At 39.7% G+C, this 20,564-nt stretch overlaps 1 protein-coding gene across 2 annotated transcripts in view; it reads right to left on the minus strand.

Moving 5' to 3' along the window:
* LOC150081754 (nucleoside diphosphate kinase 5-like) overlaps positions 1 to 20,564 on the minus strand; it is a 282,065-nt gene that overhangs the window by 232,285 nt on the left and 29,216 nt on the right. For both annotated transcript variants that reach the window (XM_090379619.1, XM_090379621.1), the window contains exon 2: positions 10,550 to 10,755. In XM_090379619.1, coding sequence (XP_090235745.1) covers positions 10,550 to 10,755 — 206 coding nt within the window. The remainder of the gene's footprint in view (positions 1 to 10,549; positions 10,756 to 20,564) is intronic.

Below are 20,564 nucleotides of genomic sequence, written 5' to 3' on the forward strand. Positions count from 1 at the left end.
ATAAGGCACTAGCCTCACCACAGAGTTGCCTTGCAGGGCCCTTTGTAATCTCAGATTTTTAAAGTGATTTCTTTTTTTTTTTTAATGCCCTGATACAAACTAGGGCCTACCATGTAAACAGAGACAGGTGAAATTTACTGAAAGTGTGAATGGCATTTCTGTGAAAGAACAGATTAATTTCCAGGATAAAGGAAAATCACTCTTACCTAATTCTCTAATAGGGTGCTTACAGAAGAACACAGGTTGATCATGGCATATTGTTGGTGTCAGGAATATGCCTAAATCTTTTCCACTGGCTATGTCCACAAGAAAGCAATTGACCAAGCAGTTGACCTTGGTACAGTATGTGGGAGAGGCAGTTGTAAATGTGTTAGGAACACCATTAAATTGTAGAATGTTAATCCCTTTAGTTCTTAATTCATAAGTCTTAATTCATCTTATACACCATCAGGCATCTTTCATATTGTGGAGTTATACTTCATAACCGTTTTTCCATCATTACATCACTAGGATACCTACCCACCCACCCACCAAAGAAGGGCCAAATAGCCCTGAAACAGTGCCGAGTGGGTGGTGGTAGCCACTAAAAATAAGTAACAACAGTCTTCTTCTTTTGGTGAAGCGTTACTTATTCGAAGTAGTGCAATATCATGGCAACTCATTGTGAAGGTATGTGAGGTATGACTTAAACGATGCACCTTTGTAAAAATTTGTTAATTCAGAGTTTAGCTGTGCACTAATATGATGCATTTACACTAACTTGTACTTAGTCTAATTCTCTTGCAGCTTGAGGCATAAGTCCTTGATGCATCTTAGTCATTTTCGTATCTTTATTTTTTATCATAATATAATAGAACAACCATTAAAAAAATATAGTGAAAAATAATGAACACCTTTATTTTTAAGACATAAATTCCAAAAAAGACATCAGCTCAGATAAAATGGCACAAAAAATAGATTACTGTAGTGGTTCTCAAACTGTGCATTGCACCGCCCTGGGGAGGCACCATAATTTACCAGGGCTGTCGCTGACGATGTAATAGTTTATGTAAGATTTCCATGACAAATATTACAAATGTATTAAGAATGATTTTTTTTTACTATTAGATATCTACTACTCTTTGATCTGTATTATTAATGTAAATAATTATAGAAAATATTTGGGATATTTTTGACGAAGAGAACGCATAGTGTTCCCTGACCGTATTTTGGGTTGTTGTTGTTATGAAATTTAACGACACATAAGCTGCTAGGGCCATATTGTGTCTTTCTAATGGTTAATAGGAAATACTTTATTGTAATACCTGTTATATTTTATGGTATATTCCTATGTTATTTAGGAAGGCAACAGTTCTGTATTATTAGGGTCATCTCCAAGAATCTGCAATAATGTTAGTGAAGACTGTGCATTAGCACATGATTTAAAGCTGTTTGAGTGGATACTGAGGTGTGGACAGTCCACTAATAAATGACGAATAGTCAGTAGTACATGACACGATGTGCACTGAGGAGCACTGTCATTCGTTAATAGATAGAGGTGTATGAGTCGGGTATGCCCAATTCTTAGCCTTCCCAGAATTACTTCTCATCTGCTTTTCCAAAAGCTGGAGAGCCACAGCTTCAGATCTGGTTTTATTCAGTAAGGTTTGTTCCCTGGATGACCTCTCCAGATTGTTGACCAACTATTGTAACATGCTTTAAGGATGATTGGTTTGAAATCGGTATATGGAACTTGAAAAGTCTTTAAAATAGAGGTATCTGGTTGTTTGGCTGCAAGAGCTGCTTTTTCATTTCCTGCTATCCCAGAATGCCCTGGGATCCAACAGAATGCCACAATTTGGTTTGACTGATTACATGCAAATAATTTAGAATGTATTTCTTTTATTACAGGGTGAGAGGAGTTGGTATTACTGCTTATGCCAGAAACAGCATTGAGCGAGTCAGTGTATATTAAAGCAGACAGAATTAATCATTCAATAATGTGATCCGGAGCTAAGTTTACAGCATAAAGCTCAGCAGTGAAGATACTGCATTCTACTGGTAATGAGACAGAAGTGGTGAATGATGGGAATATTACTGCAGTTTTGATCCATCTATATAGATTTCACAGGCCTGAATGAGAAAAAGAATAAGTTGCATGTAACCGCGTGATAGTGATATTGGAAGGAGACAGAGTGTTCTTTCCCCACCGTTGAAAATAGCCATCATATATTGCACAGATATTTGTCCAGGGTGGATCTGGTGGTGTCATGTCCTGAAATATATTGCTGATTTCTATATTCCATGATTGAGCCAGTGCCTTAAATCTAAGTGGAGCAGGTCGGTTTTCATTTGGTTTACTGTTGTAAAATGTCTCCCATTCGGTATTGTACATCTCCAACTAGGGTGGGAGGGAAGACTGCAAATTTTTTCAGCATACATCAGAAGTAATGTTTTTCTGCAAAGATGTAAGGGAGGTTCATGTAAAGGGTCTAAACCGGGGAGGTTCTGAAAGCCCCCAGAGCAACTCTCAAAGCATCATGCTGGATGGTGTTTAATCACTCTAAAGTATTTTTTCTAGCAGTCATGCACTGGAGAACCATAGTCCAAGTGAGACCTGATGAGAGCTCTATAAAGATGGATGAGGGTATGTCGATCAGCGCCCCATGATATGGATGACCCACACCGGAGGATGTTCAATTTCTTCAAGCAGATGGTTCGAAGGTAGGCCACATGAGCTTGTACGTTCAGTTTCCTATCTAGTATCTGGTTGGTTTGTTGTTTTGGAGCATTAGCAACTAAGGCCATATTGCTCCAGGATATGCAGTGGTCATTCCCTGACCTTTCCGCATCCTCTGTATTTGGTGGTAACGGGCTCAAACCCCGGTCTAATCAAGAAGTGTGTGCTACGCACTGCTGCTCCTTCCCACCTGGCTACGGAGACGCCTCCTATCTAGTATCAGGCCAAGGAAACGGACAGTGTGAGCAAGAGGAACTGGCCCATTATTTATTGTTAGCTCTGGATCGGGATGAAGTGACCGAAGTTTGCAGAAATGGGTGGTAGTGAATTTCTGTTCAGCGAGATGTTATCCATTGTGTAAGGTCCAGGACTGACTTCTAGTTAGAGCAATTTGCAGCTGTCTTTCTATGGTATTCACACTTTGCGATTGGCAGGATATGGTGAGGTCATCAGCATACATGTATACTTCAATCATTTTTGGAAGATCTTCCAATATATTGTTGACCCTGAAAGCAAATAGGGTTGGACTCAATATCGAACCCTGTGGGAACACCTTCTTCTTGAATGTGAGATGCTGACAGCATGTTTCGATATCAGACTTGAAATTTGCGTAATTCTAAAAAGTTCTGAATTATTAAAGGGAGGTAGCCTCTCAGTCCTAACTGATGCATATCTTTAATGAGACCATGGTGCCATGTGGTGTCAAATGCTTTATGAATATCCAGGTTGACCATCACTAGATGTTGCCTCTTGACGAATGCATTACGAATGTGATTCAATTTTTACAAGTAAATCTAGGGTGGGCCTGTTTTTACGGAAGCCATACTGATGATCAGAGAATAGATTTTGGAAGTATAGAATCCAGGTGAGCCTCTTATGCACAATCCTTTCAAATATTTTGCCCAAACAGCTTGTCAACGATATCGGTCTATAATTCTAAATTTGAGATGGATCTTTGCTGGGTTTTGGTATAGCGCAAATATAGGAATGACGCCAAGAGAGAGGATAAGTATTTTCTGAAAATATCCGGTTGTAAAAGAGCAATAGTATGTATAGGTCGGGTTCACATAGATGCTTGAGCATACCGTAGTGAATGCCATCTGGTACAGCTGCACTAGATGGAGATTTGCCCAGGGAGTCTTTCAGCCCAGCTAGAGTAAATGGTTGGTTATACGGAAGTGAGCGACTAGTTGAAAAATTCAATTTAATACGTTCTTCATTAGTTTTAATGAGTTGAAAGGAGGTCACATAAGAGGAGGAGGCAGAAATATTATAGAAAGATTCTGCTAAAGCATTTGCAATATCAGTAAGAGAGGATAAATCCTGCCCATTCCATTCTATTATTGGAGACTGCAACGGTAGAAATTTGCCATTAAGTGCTTGTATTTTCTTCCAGATTATCCAAGTGTCCGTATTTTTGTTAATAGTTGAGGCAAAATTAATCCAGGAGTCATGTTTTGCTTTTTTTCTGATTTAACTCTGGCTCTGAGTTTTTTGAAAACAATTACGTTGGCGGTAGTTGGAAATTTGCGGAACTGGTTCCAAGCATAGTTTTTTTCTCTTTTAGCTTTTGAGCAATCTTCATTCCATCACTGATTTTGGTGTGCCCATTTGCGCTGGTTGGATTTTGTAATGGAAATTTTGGCTGCCAATAATATACAGCTGGTAATGTGACAGATTATGTCATCAATATGTTGTTGATGTACATACCGTTTGTTGAGTAGGACATAAGTAGAGTAGATTTTCCAGTCTGCTTTGTGGAAATTCCAAGATGTACGTGCTTTAGGGCATGATCAAACTTTGTTTGAATCGAGCTGATGATAAAATGGTCACTGTGGAATGGATCATTCAGGACTAACCATTCCATGCTTGGAAAAACAGATGCTGAACAGATGGATAAGTCTAAGGCAGATGTTGTACCTGTAGGTAGTTGAACATGAGCTGGAGAGCCAGTCAGATATACAGTCAGATTATGGTTATCTAGAAATGTTTCAATTAACTGGTCTCTCCTATCCATAGTGGAAGATCCCCACAATGGATTGTGACCATTGAAATCACCGAATAAACAGACAGGAGGTGGCAATTGTGTTAAAAGGTTGTCAAGTTCAGTCTGGGAACAAGGATAATTAGGTGGTATATAAACAGATGCAAGGGTTAATGATATTCCCATTGCCATCCAAACTGCTACACTTCTAGGGAGATTTCTAGTTGGAGATTTTGATTTTGACAAGAATACTTACCCCTCCACGAGGAGAAGAGTCAGAATCCCTGTCTTGCCTAAACATAGTATAATTTTTGAATTTGAATGAAACTTTTGGTAATAAAAATGTTTCCTGTAAGCATACTCCTACTGCGTTAGTTTGTATGAGTAAATCATTCAGGTCATCTATATTACTGTGTAATCCTCTGCAGTTCCATTGTAGGAATTTGTTCAATGATTGGGTTTATTTGAGGAAGATTGATCTGACTGTTTTTTCTGAGGTTTCTGCCTGTTTAGTTTTGATTTTTCATTACTGGGAAAGGTTGGGCATCCTGTTTCCATGTTATCATTGGCATGTAATTCTAGTACTGTATCTTCGTTCTCTGACTGAACCTCCATTTCCATGTTGCAATAGCATAGTTTCACTGTCTTCTGATTTTCAACGCTAACAGATTTTGTTGTTTCGGGCAAGGTTGAGATGGCATAATTTCGGATACTGATTGGCATGTTGCTGGTTACATTAACTGTAGATTTTTTATTGCACATTAGCATAGTTTTGGCCCAGGTTGCAAAGGAAATGTTTGGTTCTATGGAAACATCTGTTTGAGTTGCAGTTGACTGGCTGTTTTTAGTGACTGATGCGTATGATCGGCTAGGCACGGTTAACAGTATTTGCTTCCTTGCTTCAGGGTATGTGACTTTATGCTCCATTTTATATTTCTAAATTTGTTTGCCTGTTTTCCAAAGGTCACATGCTTAAGAAAATGCAGGATGGCTTCCTTTACAGTTAGGGCAAGTAGGAGTGGAAGCTGTACAGTCTTCTTTGGAATGCTCCTTAGAGCCACAAATAGGACACACAGCATCGCCTCGGCATGCCGTCTGAGAATGGTCATACTTCTGGCACTTAAAGCAGCGAATGGGATTTGGGATGTAGGGCTGAATCTTGCAGTTTAAATAACCTGCTTTAACAGAAGATGGAAGAATCAGAGTACTAAATGTCAAAATGAAGGACTTGGTTGGTAGTAGGTTGCCATCTTTTTTGGTTATTATTATCCGTGCATGAGTCACTTTTTGTTCCCTGAGTTCTTGTATTATCTCGTCTTCTGACACGGATAGCAAGTCCCATTTGCTGATAACACCTCTAGAGGTGTTCAGAGTGTTATGGGGCATAACTGACACTGGAATACTGTTAAATGATGTTAATTTTAACAGCTTCTATGAATGAGTTGTCTTAGAAGTTTCAATTAGAAGGTCTCCGGATTGGAGACGTTTAACCATTTTAGGAGATCCACAAACCAATTCTAAACATTTCTGTATAAGAAAAGGCGAAGTTTACCAACAGGTTGCGTGGATTATGAGTGCATTATAAGAAATGCTGGCACGTCTTTATTCTGATTTTCCGTCTGTTGTCACTTCGGATGATTGGAGTCATGGTCGATGTCAGGAATTTCAGATCTTGAGCTTGAGAGCTCTAAAGATGGATAGTTACTTATATCCATGATGGCTCTTTTTGGTTCTGGGGGTTTGTTTTTACCACCCAGGTTACTGGCCCCGCCATCGGGAGGCAGGAGCAGTGCCTGGTATGACCAAGTGTAAAGTAGTAGGGGTTAGTAATAGAACTATCAGAAAAAGAAAGGTGGCTTTCCTTTCTTGCCCTGTACAAGTACTTTTGTATCAAGAACTGTTATTAAATAAATATATTGTTTAACGAGAGGAATGTAAAAGAACTATAGATCGCTTTTAGAAAATCGTACTTAAAACACAGAGAAATCTCTTAGTCACAATCGCTTGGCACCCGGGGCCATATTCTTGGGATCTGATTACTACAGGCAATTGGTTCAGGTATTTTCACATGTTATTTGACCTTGCACAAGTGACCTTGCTTGCGTGCAGAGCCCCTCCCAAAAACAAATCTCCAGGTCTGGACGGACTGACTTCTGAGTTCTTCCATACCTTTTGCGATCAACTCAGAGTACTACTCTTAGAAATGATTGAAGTTGCACATTCCCAAGGTCTTCCAGATTCAGTCACAACCTCTGTCACTCAACTGATCCCCAAGGAATGAGACCGCACAAACCTACAAAACTGGCACCCAATTTCCTTAACGAATACAGATTGTAAAATTATTCAATTATCCAAAGCCATCGCCAATCAATTAAAATCCACTCTCCCTGATATCACTGATCACCAACAAATACTCAGTACCAGGAAGATCGTTACACGCCAATCTTCACCTAATCTGTGACCTCCTCTCCACTGCAAACAGCCTCAACTCAGAGTACTACTCTTAAAAATGATTGAAGTTGCACATTCCCAAGGTCTTCCAGATTCAGTCACAACCTCTGTCACTCAACTGATCCCCAAGAAATGAGACCACACAAACCTACAAAACTGGCATCCAATTTCCTTAACGAATACAGATTGTAAAATTATTCAATTATCCAAAGCCATCGCCAATCAATTAAAATTCACTCTCCCTTATATCACTGCTCACCAACAAATACTCAGTACCAGGAAGATTGTTACACGCCAATCTTCATCTAATCCGTGACCTCCTCTCCACTGAAAACAGCCAACAGGAATTGCTAGCACTAATTAGCCTTGACCAGGAAAAGGCTTTCGACAGAGTTGAGCGCAGCTATCTCTTTGAAACCATGAAAGCTTTTGGATATGGACCCTACATCATCCGGACCATCCATCTGCTATAGGGTGAAGCCAAATTCCACTTAAAACTGAATAACCAGCTCACCTGCAGCCTTCCTTACTCCAGAGAGATAAAACAAGGCTGTCCACTTTTTGAACAAATCTACACAATTGCCATAGAACCATTCCTTAATAAAATTGCCAATGGTCTACAATCCCGAGGAATGCTTCTACCAGAGCTCCATCTAAAGATAACCCATTCAGCATATGCAGATGACATCACAATTGTAATCTGCCACAAGAGTGAGTTTGAAGACATCCTAAAGGTTCATGATCTCCACACTCAAGCATCGGGAGCAAAACTAAACAATTGTAAGACCAGTGGCCTTTGGGTTGGCAACTGGAAAACAAGAACTGACTCCATCATCCGAAGCACATGGTCCAGCGAGGGACAGAAATATCTGAGGTGTATCTCGGCAATGCCCCTCTTTCTCCCAAAAGGCCCGTACTGCTGAGTCCCTTCAACAGAGTACTCGGGAAATAGAGAAGTGTGTGTGCCACATCTTCACTGAGAGGGAGAGTGCTGGTCGTCAACCAGATGGTGGCAAGCGTTCTCTGGCACACCTTCAAAATTCTCACTCCACCTACTGACTTCATCCACTAAATCCAAGCATCTATCTGAAGCTTCCTATGAAATAAAACTAATTTGGTGTCCTGCTCTAAGCTCTGCCAGCCACTCACTCACAGCAGTCAGGATTTGCTCTCTCTTGAAGGCAAAATCACAGCCTTGTGGATCACTTTTCTCCTGAAAACGCTGCAAATGAAACACCCATATTCTGCCACTACAGATAAATTACTAGCAACAGCCACAACTATCTCTGTCAACAATATTAAGAATGGACATGGCACCAGCACCACTCAAACTATCCTCCTTGTATAAAGACGCACTGCACCGCTGGAAGAAATGAAACCTTCACCACACTCTGGAGGGAACATCACTTCACGCAATATTCTCAGAACCACTCTTCTACAATAAAATGTTAACAGAACATGCTCTGATGATCGTCTTTCATTTATCCTATGTGGAACTGGGAGGGAATTAGAGCCTTAGGTGACCTACTGACACCACACCTTGAATGGAAAAATCAGAAGACGTCCATTAAACCCACAAATGCAAAGCAGCAACACAAACTTCTAAAATCAACCATCGCACAAGCTCTTCCAGACATCATAACAGCAAAAGGGATTGAAAATGTCACCAGATTCTCACCTGCACCAACCTTCATCATCACATCACCAGAAGATAAGGTACCCCTGTCTCCTGCACCCTCCAAATAAAAAGTCTATCAGCTAATCATGTCATGCCATATAGCTACAGCTTTCCCATCATCCACATGCCAAGCTCTCCCTGCACCCTTTTCCACATACCACAAGCCACCATCTAATTTTCAGTGGCACCTTCCGCACAGAATGAAATGCTTGAAATCGGAAGTGCACATCCAATGGAGACTGTGGCACAACATCCTTCCTGCCTCAGTCAAGCTTTGGGTTACGCACCTCAAGCTACTGCCTCTTCTGTGCCACTCCAGGTACCCTGGAACACATATACCTGGCATGCCCTGTGAACAAGGAACTGATCGACACTTTGGACACAGCAAAGCTTGCCTGCAACCACGCCCATGCTCCAGAGGACTACTGGTACCTGCTCCACTCTGAGCAGACAGCACACATCACTTGCAACTTCTTATTCATTGCCACCAAAGCCGCCATTCACAACTTTTATTTGAAGCACACAAGAAGCAGGGACGAAGTGCCTCCTGTCAACACATCAGCGCAACAACATTTCAAGTGGAGCCTACAAAGGAAGTTGCAGATCAGACTTCTACTTGAATTCCACTGTAAAAGACCAGAAACTCTGGATTATCTTAACAGCAAATGGAACAGTGGCAGTCACCTCTTCACCATCACCGAAGAGGCCATCGCCTTAAACGTGTGACATTTAATAAGAGACTGATTCAATGCCAAGAAACTGTGTTCTTAATTCCTAAAGTTAAAATGTAGAAACGTTTTTTTAATTTATTTCTAAATTTTGTTTATTTTTTTCTTGCCTTTGTGCATAGAATGTAAATAGATTTTGCTGAAAATGTATCAATTGTTCATCTTTAAATAAAAAAAATAATAATAAAAAAATAAAATATCTTAATCCTATCTCTTTTTGAGTCCCCTATGCCATTACTTTTTATCTTTTGTTAAGTCTTCCTCTAACTGTAAAATTATGGGACCTTTATAATTAGGAAAAAGGATGTCATCATTCCTTTGTGTAAGACTGAAATGAGATATTGTGTTCAGGTCTGGAGACCACACTTTAAGAAACATATGAGAAGGGTTCAAAGAAAGAAAACCAGATTTGTAAGGGGGTGCTAAACGATAAACAGCTAAGAAGGTACAGATCCAAAGCTTAGCAACTAGGAATCTTATAGAGGTATACAAGGGAATCAGTAAAATGAACAAGGCCAGAATATTTTCTGGCCTTGTTCATTTTACTGGTGCACAAATACAAAATTTTGGCAAGTAACAGGAGGCTGAATCTCGTGAAGTTTACTTTTGGGCAGTGATTTGTATATACAATATGCTACGTGATATCAGAAAGTAAAAAGTTTTTTTTGGGGGGGGGATTAATTGCCAAGGCAGATAATTTAGTAAAGTTCAAATGGAACTGGATAGCACTAGCCACTTTTTGGTCATAGAGAAGGTATGTATGATTGAAATTTTTTCCCTTTTTTTTTGGCAGATTCAGAAAAAGTCCACTTCCTCAAATCATTTAGTCATTATAATACTAATATTAATACTAAATGGTATTACAATTTTTGGACATATAATGGATTATCTATTTCATTAAACAATTAATTAATTAAACCATAGTTTTGAAATAATACTGTATTTACAGTATTATTTCAAAACTATGGATGATAAGGTTGAAATCTTGCCTATCGGGATAAGTCTTTCTTGCTTCTGATGGTTTAGTAGGTCCAATAAGACTCCTCCAGTAGGCAACAGCATTCTCTCGTACCAAAACCATTACTATAAGAGGCTTGCTGGTCATGAACTCCACTAAACCTTCAAAGAATGGCTTACTTTCATGTTCATAATAAAATTCTGCTGCTTGCTCTTCAGTCAGTTGTATTCTTCGCTTCTAAATAAAAAAAAAGAGGCAAAAAAAAAAAAAATCTGTAAATTAGGCGAATATCCTTTTTAAGTGTATATTTTATATCCTTTTTAAGTGTATATTTTATATCATTTTTTTTGTAAATAATATAATTTTATTATTCAGATATGTCTGTTTTAAAAAAATAATAAAAGATTGATATTATAATCATTTTCTAAGAACGCCTGCATGCTAATATTTTATTCACAATTTTTGTGTTCATTGTATTAATTTTTTATATTTATTGCAAATATTTGTGTTTATATTTATTTGTCTGTTATAAATATATTCTATTTGGCAATTAAATATTAAAATTTAAAAAAATCCTTCATTAGTTAAAGGGCTTTATATTCATTTTTATAAATAAAGTTACAAAATACATTTTTTTAATTTTATCATTCCATATAATCTAAGTTTTCAGTAATCTGAGTTGATTATGGGACTATTCACAAAAGGGGATCGAAGGGTGACACGAGTAATTACAGACCAGTTAGTTTAACTTCTGTTCCGGGTAAAATAATGGAGTCACTAGTTAAAGATGCATTGCAGGATCATCTAGCCAAGACTGCAGCAATAATTCAGACACGGCATGGGTTTGTTAAGGGAAAGTCTTGTCTGACAAATTTGTTAGGATATTATGATGTGGTTACAAAGGAACTGGATGCAAAAAATAATTTTGATATCATATATTTGGATTTCAGAAAAGCTTTTGACACTGTTGCTCATGGAAGCAGAATGTTATTAAGGGTAAGTTGCTACAATGGATAAAAGGATGATTGAGTGGGAGAAGACAGAGGGTGGTAATCAATGGGTGCTGCTCTTCATGGACTAATGTTATTAGTGGAGTCCCACAGGGTTCGGTGTTGGGTCCACCATTGTTTTGTATATTTATCAATGATATTGATGAAGGTATATCAGGCTTATTGTCGAAGTTTGCAGATGATGCAAAGGTTGGCAGGGTTGTCAATGACAGTAATGGCAGTGTGCTACTGCAACAGGATCTAGAAAATTTGGGCTAAGAAGTGGCAACTGAAGTTTAACCTTGACAAATGCAAAGTACTGCATATGGGTAGAAGTAACCCCAGAGAAACGTACCAACTGTGTGGTACTACACTTAAGGTGGTAGAAAATGAAAAAGACTTGGTAGTAATTGTGCAGTCAGATATGAAGTTTTCTGAGCAATGCAGACAGGCTGCCAGGGCAGGTCATGGGGTTTTGTCAATGATATATAGGAATTTTGCTAGCAGGGAAAAGGAGGTGATTGTCCCTCTGTATAAGGCTATGGTCTGGCCATGCCTTGAGTACTGCGTACCGGTGGCCTCATTTTAGGAAGGATGTAGATTTGCTTGATTGTGTATAGAGAAGGGCAACAAGATTGGTGAGGGGAATTAAGGGATCCTCTTACCAAGAGAGGCTTATGTTCTGAAAATTGCAGTGGCTGGAGACTAGGCACCTGTGCGGTGATCTGATTGAGGTGTATAAGGCCTTGAATGGGTTGAGCACGCTGAATTCTGATGAGATCCTACCACTTGTTCAGATTACAAACCTAAGGGAGCATAAACTCAAATTAAGAAAAGACAGATGTAGAATAGATGTGCGGAAATTTGACTTTAGCCAGCGGGTGGTTAATTGCTGGAACAAACTTCCATCTGTCATTGTGGAAGTTGATAGGTTAAATAAATTTAAGGGGGAATTGGACAGGAATTTGGAGGGAATGGTGTGAATTTTTTTTTTTTTTTTTGGCTGATGCTGCTACTACTACTACTATTTAGATTACATAGGTCAACAAAAATGAACTTTTTTTTTTTTTTTTTCAGAGATGTTTCAGAGATGGTTTAATAGGAGAGACTGCTTCTACAGGGATGGGATACACTTAAATAGAAAGGGTGCAAGAATATTTGCTAATTCTATTGAGACTGTGTTAGGGGGGTCGGAAAACTGCTAGCTTGGGGTGGGGGATACACGGACTAATAGATTAACAATAGGCACTGGCAGAAGTGAAAGTGATTCTTGCACTGCTTCTATACACCTCTGGCATTCTCCCTAGAAGAATGCCAGAGGTGTATTAAAATTTGGAAGTGAGCTAAATGATTTTGTAATAACTGAGAGCAAAGTGGAGCAGAAACTGTTGAAGAAAAACATAAGAAAGGTGCAGGGGATTTCAGAGACAGCTGGGAGCCATCACAGAACAAGTAAATACACAGTCTGTGTTAGGGTAGCTAAGAAGAATAAGAACAGGCGCATGTATACTTGTGTGCACAGCAATGCTAGGACTTTGGAAAATAAATCTGATGAATTTGATGTGTTGGTCCAAGCATAATTGTTTGTTTTTTTGTTATTTGGTTTTTAGGAGCATTAGCAACTAAGGCCATATTGCTCTGGGGATTTGCGATGGTCATTCCGACCTTTCCGCATCCACCATATTTTGTGGTCACGGGCTCGAACCCCGGTCTAATCAAGAAGTGCGTGATACACACTGCTGCTCCTGTTCACCTGGCTATGGAGGTGCCATCAAAGTCAAAGCATAAAAGGCAGATATTGTTGGGATATCAGAGACATGGTGTCACACGAATATAAGAATGCAAAATCGGAATTTGGGAAGTACATAAGGTATGTTCGTGTCAGACGGCACCTGGGATTTCTCCCATCTCCGTATGTGTTCGCTGTATCGAGGACAGTACACTGTCAAGCCAGAGACTAGAAAGTATGTGGGCCATGTCTGTGCAGTGTGATGTGTTGTGCCCATTGTTTGTCCGGCTTATTGGCCGCCAGGCCCCTAGTGGGGCCCGACGTTGCCCATACCTCGCCATGTGGAGGCTAGCTGGGTGTGTCCAGTATCACAAGTTGCTCAGGCAGGTCCTGCCATCTAGTTTCCTGGGATTTCAGTGGCTAGGACCTAAAAAAAAAAATTTACACGTTTGACATTAATGCTTTATGGGATTGCTGTTAGGAAATCGCTGGTTGGGGTTGAACGCTAGAGAGAGATGTGTTAAAAGGCCTAATAAGTTGGGCAAAATTTTGATGCTATTAAATTTAGACATGTGAGCGATATACGCTAGATAAAAGATAATAGTGTTAGTTGTCATAGAGATTTACACGAAACTGGTAGAATTTAGACACTGATTAGAATTTGGCGGCATTGTTAAGGGGTGCACTCGGTCGGTTTAGTGAGAGGGGGAAGATTGAAGACTAAGGTGAAAACAGATAGAAGAATAGGGATAGAGTAGGCATCCCCAAAGAGGTCAGTGGAGAGGAGACAAAGACCTGTCTCCTCCCTCCCCTGCCTTGGGATGGGGTTTTAAAGGGAACTGGGTTAGAGTACCCAGTTCAGATCGCCAATGGCGTGTCGGCAGCAAAGCCGCAGTATGTCTTTGTCGGTGATGGTTTTTATGTCCATGTAGTGTCGAATCCGGTAAGAAGCTCAAGCTGCCCATCCCGCTCTGGGGGTGGGATATGTCAGCTGACAGCAGGAACCCACAATTTGGGAAGTACAATGAGTACAGAAAGGATAGACAGGATAGGAAGGGAGGAGGGGTTATGCTATTAGTTAAGAAATATAAAAATCTAAGGAAGCATAGCCAATTGATATGGGTGGACAATGGTTGGTTGGTTGGTTCGTTGATTGGCGATTTATTTGGCACATCAGCATCTATGGACATAGTGTGCCAAGGTGGACAATGCAGTGTTGAGTCAGTTTGGTGTGACATAAACACTGGCAAATCAAAATTGAGAGTAGGAGTGCGTTATAGGCCTAATGACTCGGATGAGTATAATGAACAACTGTACAGAGAAATAGAGTGGGCCAGTAAATCAGATTGACTTATAATGGGGGATTTTAATTTCCCAGATATTGACTTGAACTTGTGGGTTGGTCACTCACACACTAGCAAGGCTTTTGTGGATTTATTGGATGAATGTTTTCTACAGCAGCATGTTCAGGATGCAACTCGAGGAAGTAATACCTCATTATCAGTAGTCATTTTTGTGCATTAGGAATCTGCAGGTAAAGGAACCACTAGGTGAGAGTGATCACAGTGTGTTGATGTGGGATTTACTCAATGAGGTAACTACCATCAGGGGTAAAGGGAAGGGTTTTTGCTTTCGTAAAGGTGACTACGGTAGTCTGAAAGTTTTTAAATTCTATACAGTGGGACCAACTGATGATGTTACCAACAGCAAATTCTAAATGGAAAGAATTCAAAGAATTAATCTTGGAAACTACTAGGCTTTTCATACCAACTAAGAAATATTGTTCAAGCTTTAGGCTTAAATGGATGTCAGATGAAATAATGAGACATGTGGCAGAGAAGAAATATGCATGGGACATATATATAAATTAACAGGTGACACAGAAACCTGTGGTAGATATAAGCTGGACTGTAATCAAGTCACAAAGGATATAAGCTGGACTGTAATCAAGTCACAAAGGATGTTAGGCAGGCAAAGGCAGATTAAGAGAAATCTTTGGCGAAGGATGCAAACAAAAACATCTAAACTAAGAGTTCTTTACTTATGTAAACTCAAGAAGGAAGGGGATGAATCAGGCAGGTCTACTTGATGTCGATAGTTCAACTGTTGATGATCATGCTAAGGTAGCTAGCAAACTGAATGAGTATTCTGCATCTACATTTACCCACAAGGAGTTATTCAGGGAGAAGAATGCCAGAGGTGTATTAAACTCTGGAAGTGAGCTAAATGATTTTGTAATAACTGAGAGCAAAGTGGAGTAGAAACTGTTGATGATAAACATAAAAAAGGCATGTGGGGTGGATGTGATCTATCCAGTTATATTAAAGGAGGCAGCAAAGGAAGTAAGCAAACCCTTAGCCATAATTATGAGAGCTTCCTTGGACTCAGGGGAGATGCCCATTGACTGGAGATGTGAAAATTGTTATTGTTGTTGTTGATAGGGGTTTTAAGTGCAAGAGCTACTTAGGCCATATTGCATTTATGAAAGTGGTGCATAGTGTATTATGAATTTCGCTTGCCATTGAAGAGTCCATTGACCTTTACATATACTTTGTATATTCATTTTATAATCAGTGAACGGTACTAGGGAATTCATTGGGGCTGAGCTGGATGGATTTTTAGCCACATCATCCGCAATTTCATTTCCCGGTATGCCTGGGATCCAGCAGAAGATAACCTTTTGCTGTTGCTCTCTGAAGCATATCAACTGTGTTCTGATGAGCTTTAATAATGGGTGAGTAGGTGGGGAATTGTTTTGCAATGCTAATACGGAACCTTGCAAGTCTGTGTATATTATGCTCTTTTGAATTGACATATGGAAAATATTTTCTAATGCAAGATTTATAGCATATAATTCAATCATGTAGCTACTACACTCTGTTGGAAGAGATAGAGAAATGGTGCTATCAGGGAATACCACTGCTGCACCCGATCCACTCTTAGACTTCGATCCATCTGTATATATTTTAGCGAAGTCGGGATAATGTTGGGTATGCTCAATGTGTAGCTGTTGGATGTTAAAGTCTGATAGAGAGTGTTTTCCCCACTGGTGGATATAACTGTCACAAGATGGCATGATTGACAGACCGTGGAGGGTCGGGACCTATAGGACCTTGCCAGATTTTATTGAAGTGTATATCCCAATCTTCTGCTAGATGTTTTAGTCTAATACCAGCAGGCCGAACTGTCTGTGGTTTGTTTCTATAAAAGGTCATATACTGCGGATCATAAAGTATTGACCAATTAGGATGGGTCACCTGGCTTTGGATCTTGATTGCATAGTTCAACAGCAACATCTTTCTCCTGATATTTAGAGGAGGTTCATGGGCTTCAACATATAAACTTTGCGCTGGAAATGTTCTGAATGCACCAAGTGCTGTTCTAAGAGCTGAATGTTGAATAGGGTTGAGGCGAGATAAAACACTCTCCCTAGCAGAATCGAAAACAGGCACGCCATAGTCCATGCGTGATCTAATTATGGTTCTGTATAAGTGAAACAGGCTGTAATGATCTGCTCCCTATGATGTCGCTGATAAGACTCTGAATACGTTCAGTTTTTTTTTGACAATTAGTCTCGAGATATTCAATGTGCTTTTGGAAGTTTAACTTACGGTCGAAAAATAATCCTAGTAGACAAATACTATTAGCTATGGGAAGAGGATGGTTATTCAAGTGGAGTTCGGGTTCAGAATGCATATTGCGTCTAGTACAGAAGTGAATGGCAGTAGATTTATGGCTGGATTATCTATATCCATTTTGTGTCATCCATGTCAGGATGCGATTAATTGATATTTGTAGTTGCTGTTCAATGTAATGCATGTTTTGAGAATGACAGGAAATTGAGAGATCGTCTGCGAAAAGGTACGAATCCACAGTTTTTGGAATGAGTTCAATTATATGGTTCATTTTCATTGCAAACAAAGTGGCACTGAGACCAGACCCTTGCGGAATTCTTTCTTCTTAGGTAAAGATCTTAGAGAGGTCCCCTGGTAACGAACTTGAAAGGATCTCTGATGAAGAAAATTTTGGATAAAGATTACCTCTCAGGCCAAGAGAATGTATATCTTTTAAGATGCCGAAGCGCCATGTAGTGTCAAAGGCTTTCTCAACGTCAAGGCAGACCATGACGAGACGTTCCTTCTTGATGAAAGCATTTCCAATGTTTGTCTCAGTTTTGATCATGAGATCCAATGAAGATCGGTTTTTCCAGAATCCAAATTGGTTATTGTTAATCAAGTTTTGGGACTCCAGGAACCACGTGAGACGGTGATGTAACATTTTCTCAAGGGTTCTGCTGAGACAGCTAGTAGGGATATTGGCCTGTAATTTTGCAGAACACAATGATCTTTACCGGGCTTTGCAATTGCTAATACACAAGAATGACGCCAGGAACTTAGGAGGGTAAGTTCGAAAAAATTTGATTGAAAAATATGAGCAGCAAGGAGAGTGATCTTTGATCCAAATTTCGGAGCATTACATAGTATATCCCATCAGGGCCAGCAGCACTGCTTCTTGAGTTAAGGGATTGCTGAGCTCAAGCATGGTAAATGGTTTATTATAAGGTAAAGTGGAATTGTCGGTGAAATTTAGTCTGGATTTCTCTGCAACTGTTTTAAGTTTTTGAAATCTTTGATCATAGGCAATAGAAGAGGACAACTGAGAAAATATGATCCCCAGTGCATTTGATATTTCTGTAGGAGTAGATAGCTCCTGCCCATTCCAGTTCAGTAGAGGGGTGGATAAAGGAGGAAATTTATTGTTTAAACATTTTATTTTTCTCCAGATTAATCTGATATCAGTATTTTTATTTACTGATGAGGCGAATTTAGTTTTCTTTTTTTGCTTTACGTCTGATGTAACGAGCTTTTGCTCTAAGATGTTTATACCGTATTTCCCCAAGTATAAGATGAACCTTAATTTTGGGGCCCGAAATTTGAAAAAAAATGTATTACATAAAGTTATTGAACTCAAGTTTTATTCATCATAAAATTCATACAACTCCTCATAACTTGAATTCAGCACTGTACGAAAATCTTTTCTGAGTCATTTCTGGGCAGAACATGGCAAAAACGTAACCTAATATACCGGTAACAAGTGCGAAACAATGAGCGCAAAGACAACAAGCACGAAAAAGCGGGAAATGCAAGTAAAAAAATCTACAACCACTATATAAGACGCACCCAGTTTTTTGACCCCAAATTTTTCGAAAAAAGGTGCGTCTTATACAGGGGGAAACATGGGGGTAATTTATTTTTCGTCTATTTCTTACTTGATATTGAGGAATGGCAGCGGATGAGGCTGTCAGAATTTGATTTGTGATGTGCTCAGTGACACTGTCGATGGAATAGGACTGAATGATATAGTTGTCAAATGATATGTGCGTTCTGTATTTTGTCCAGTCAGCCCTTGAAAATTTCCATTTAATTGGATTTTCTGTTGGGAAGGAACAGGATGTTTGAATTTTGCAGATTATTGGAAAATGATCGCTGCTATAAGGATCACTCAGAGATACCCAATCCATACTTGGAAAGAGAATTGGAGAACAAATGGAAAGGTCTATTGCAGACGTTGAACCTGTTGGGAGATGGATATACATAGGAGTGCCAGTATTTAGTAAAGTTAAATTCTGCCTGTCGATCAACATTTCATAAGCTTCCCTCATCTGTCTGAGATAGGGGAACCCCATAGTGGATGGTGCGCATTAAAATCTCCTAGTAAACAAAATGGAGATGGTAACTGCAAAACAAGATCTTCGATTTTTTATTTACTGATGTCAGAGTAATACCATTTACAACGTGTCAAACCAGTGTCAGAGTAATACCATTTACAACGCGAGTGGCAACAGCTTCTAAGACGGTTTGTAAAGGGATGCATCTGGAGGGGATGCTTGAATCCACGAGTATTGCTACTCCTCCATGGGCACTGTTAATGCCAGCTCTGTCTTGTCTGAACATAGTGTAATTTTTGATTGTAATTGAGATCTGAGGTGTCAAATTCGTTTCCTGCAAGCACATTGCAAGAGGTTTGTGGTGGTGAATTAATTCATGGATATCATCGATGTTACTGCGAAGGCCTCTACAGTTCCATTGGATGATACATTCCATTATCTGAATTTGTAAGAGGGAGATGAATCTGGCTGTTTTTTATCAGTGGGTTGTTTGTAGTAGTAGTAGCATTTGATGCAAGAAAGCAAGTGTATGAGCTTATGCAGCATCAGCCAAAAAAAAAAAAAAAAATCACCCCATTCCCTCCAAATGCCTGTCCAGTTCCTCCTTAAATTTATTCAACCTATCAACTTCCACAACGACAGATGGAAGTTTGTTCCAGCAATTAACCACCCGCTGGCTAAAGGCAAATTTCCGCACATCTAGTCTACATCTGTCTTTTCTTAATTTGAATTTATGCCCCCTTAGGTTCGTAATCTGAACAAGTGGAAGGATCCCATCAGAATTCAGCGTGCTCAACCCATTCAAGGCCTTATACACCTCAATCAGATCACCGCGCAGGTGCCTAGTCTCCAGCCACTGCAATTTGCAGAACTTAAGCCTCTCTTGGTAAGAGGATCCCTTCATTCCCCTCACCAATCCTGTTGCCCTTCTCTGTACACGCTCAAGTAAATCTACATCCTTCCTAAAATGAGGCCTCCAGACCTGTACGCAGTACTCAAGGCGTGGCCTGACCATTGCCTTATACAGAGGGACAATCACCTCCTTCTCCCTGCTAGCAAAATTCCTATATATCATTGACAAAACCCCATGACCTGCCCTGGCAGCCTGTCTGCATTGCTCAGAAAACTTCATATCTGACTGCACAATTACTCCCAGGTCTTTTTCATTTTCTACCACCTTAAGTGTAGTACCACACAGTTGGTATGTTTCTCTGGGATTACTTCTATCCATATGCAGTACTTTGCATTTGTCAAGGTTAAACTTCAGTTGCCACTTCTTAGCCCACCTGCCCAAATTATCTAGATCCTGTTGTGATCTAGTTTAGATTTTTCTTTTCTGGGGAAGTTTGGGCATGTTGAATCATTGTTATCTTCCATTTCACCATCTGCATGTAATTCGGGAAGATCTTGGGTGATCATAACATCAGTATCCATCCTTGTTGAGGGGGGGGGGGGTTGATTAACCTCAATAGGATCTGATTTTTGCAGTTTTTCTGCTACTTTACTGTGGGCTATGTTTTGGGTTGGAACGTGAGAGGTGTATTGTTACTTTGATCAACTGTCTTTGGCTTAGATGTAAGTTGGGTCGATGGAACTGATCAAGCCCAGTCTGCTATCGATTTATCTGGAGAGAGTGACACTTCAATCTGACATCCTACTG

The sequence above is a fragment of the Mastigoproctus giganteus genome, chromosome 8, assembly GCF_048544385.1.
Source record: "Mastigoproctus giganteus isolate SK-2022 chromosome 8, ASM4854438v1, whole genome shotgun sequence".
Taxonomy (NCBI): domain Eukaryota; kingdom Metazoa; phylum Arthropoda; class Arachnida; order Uropygi; family Thelyphonidae; genus Mastigoproctus; species Mastigoproctus giganteus.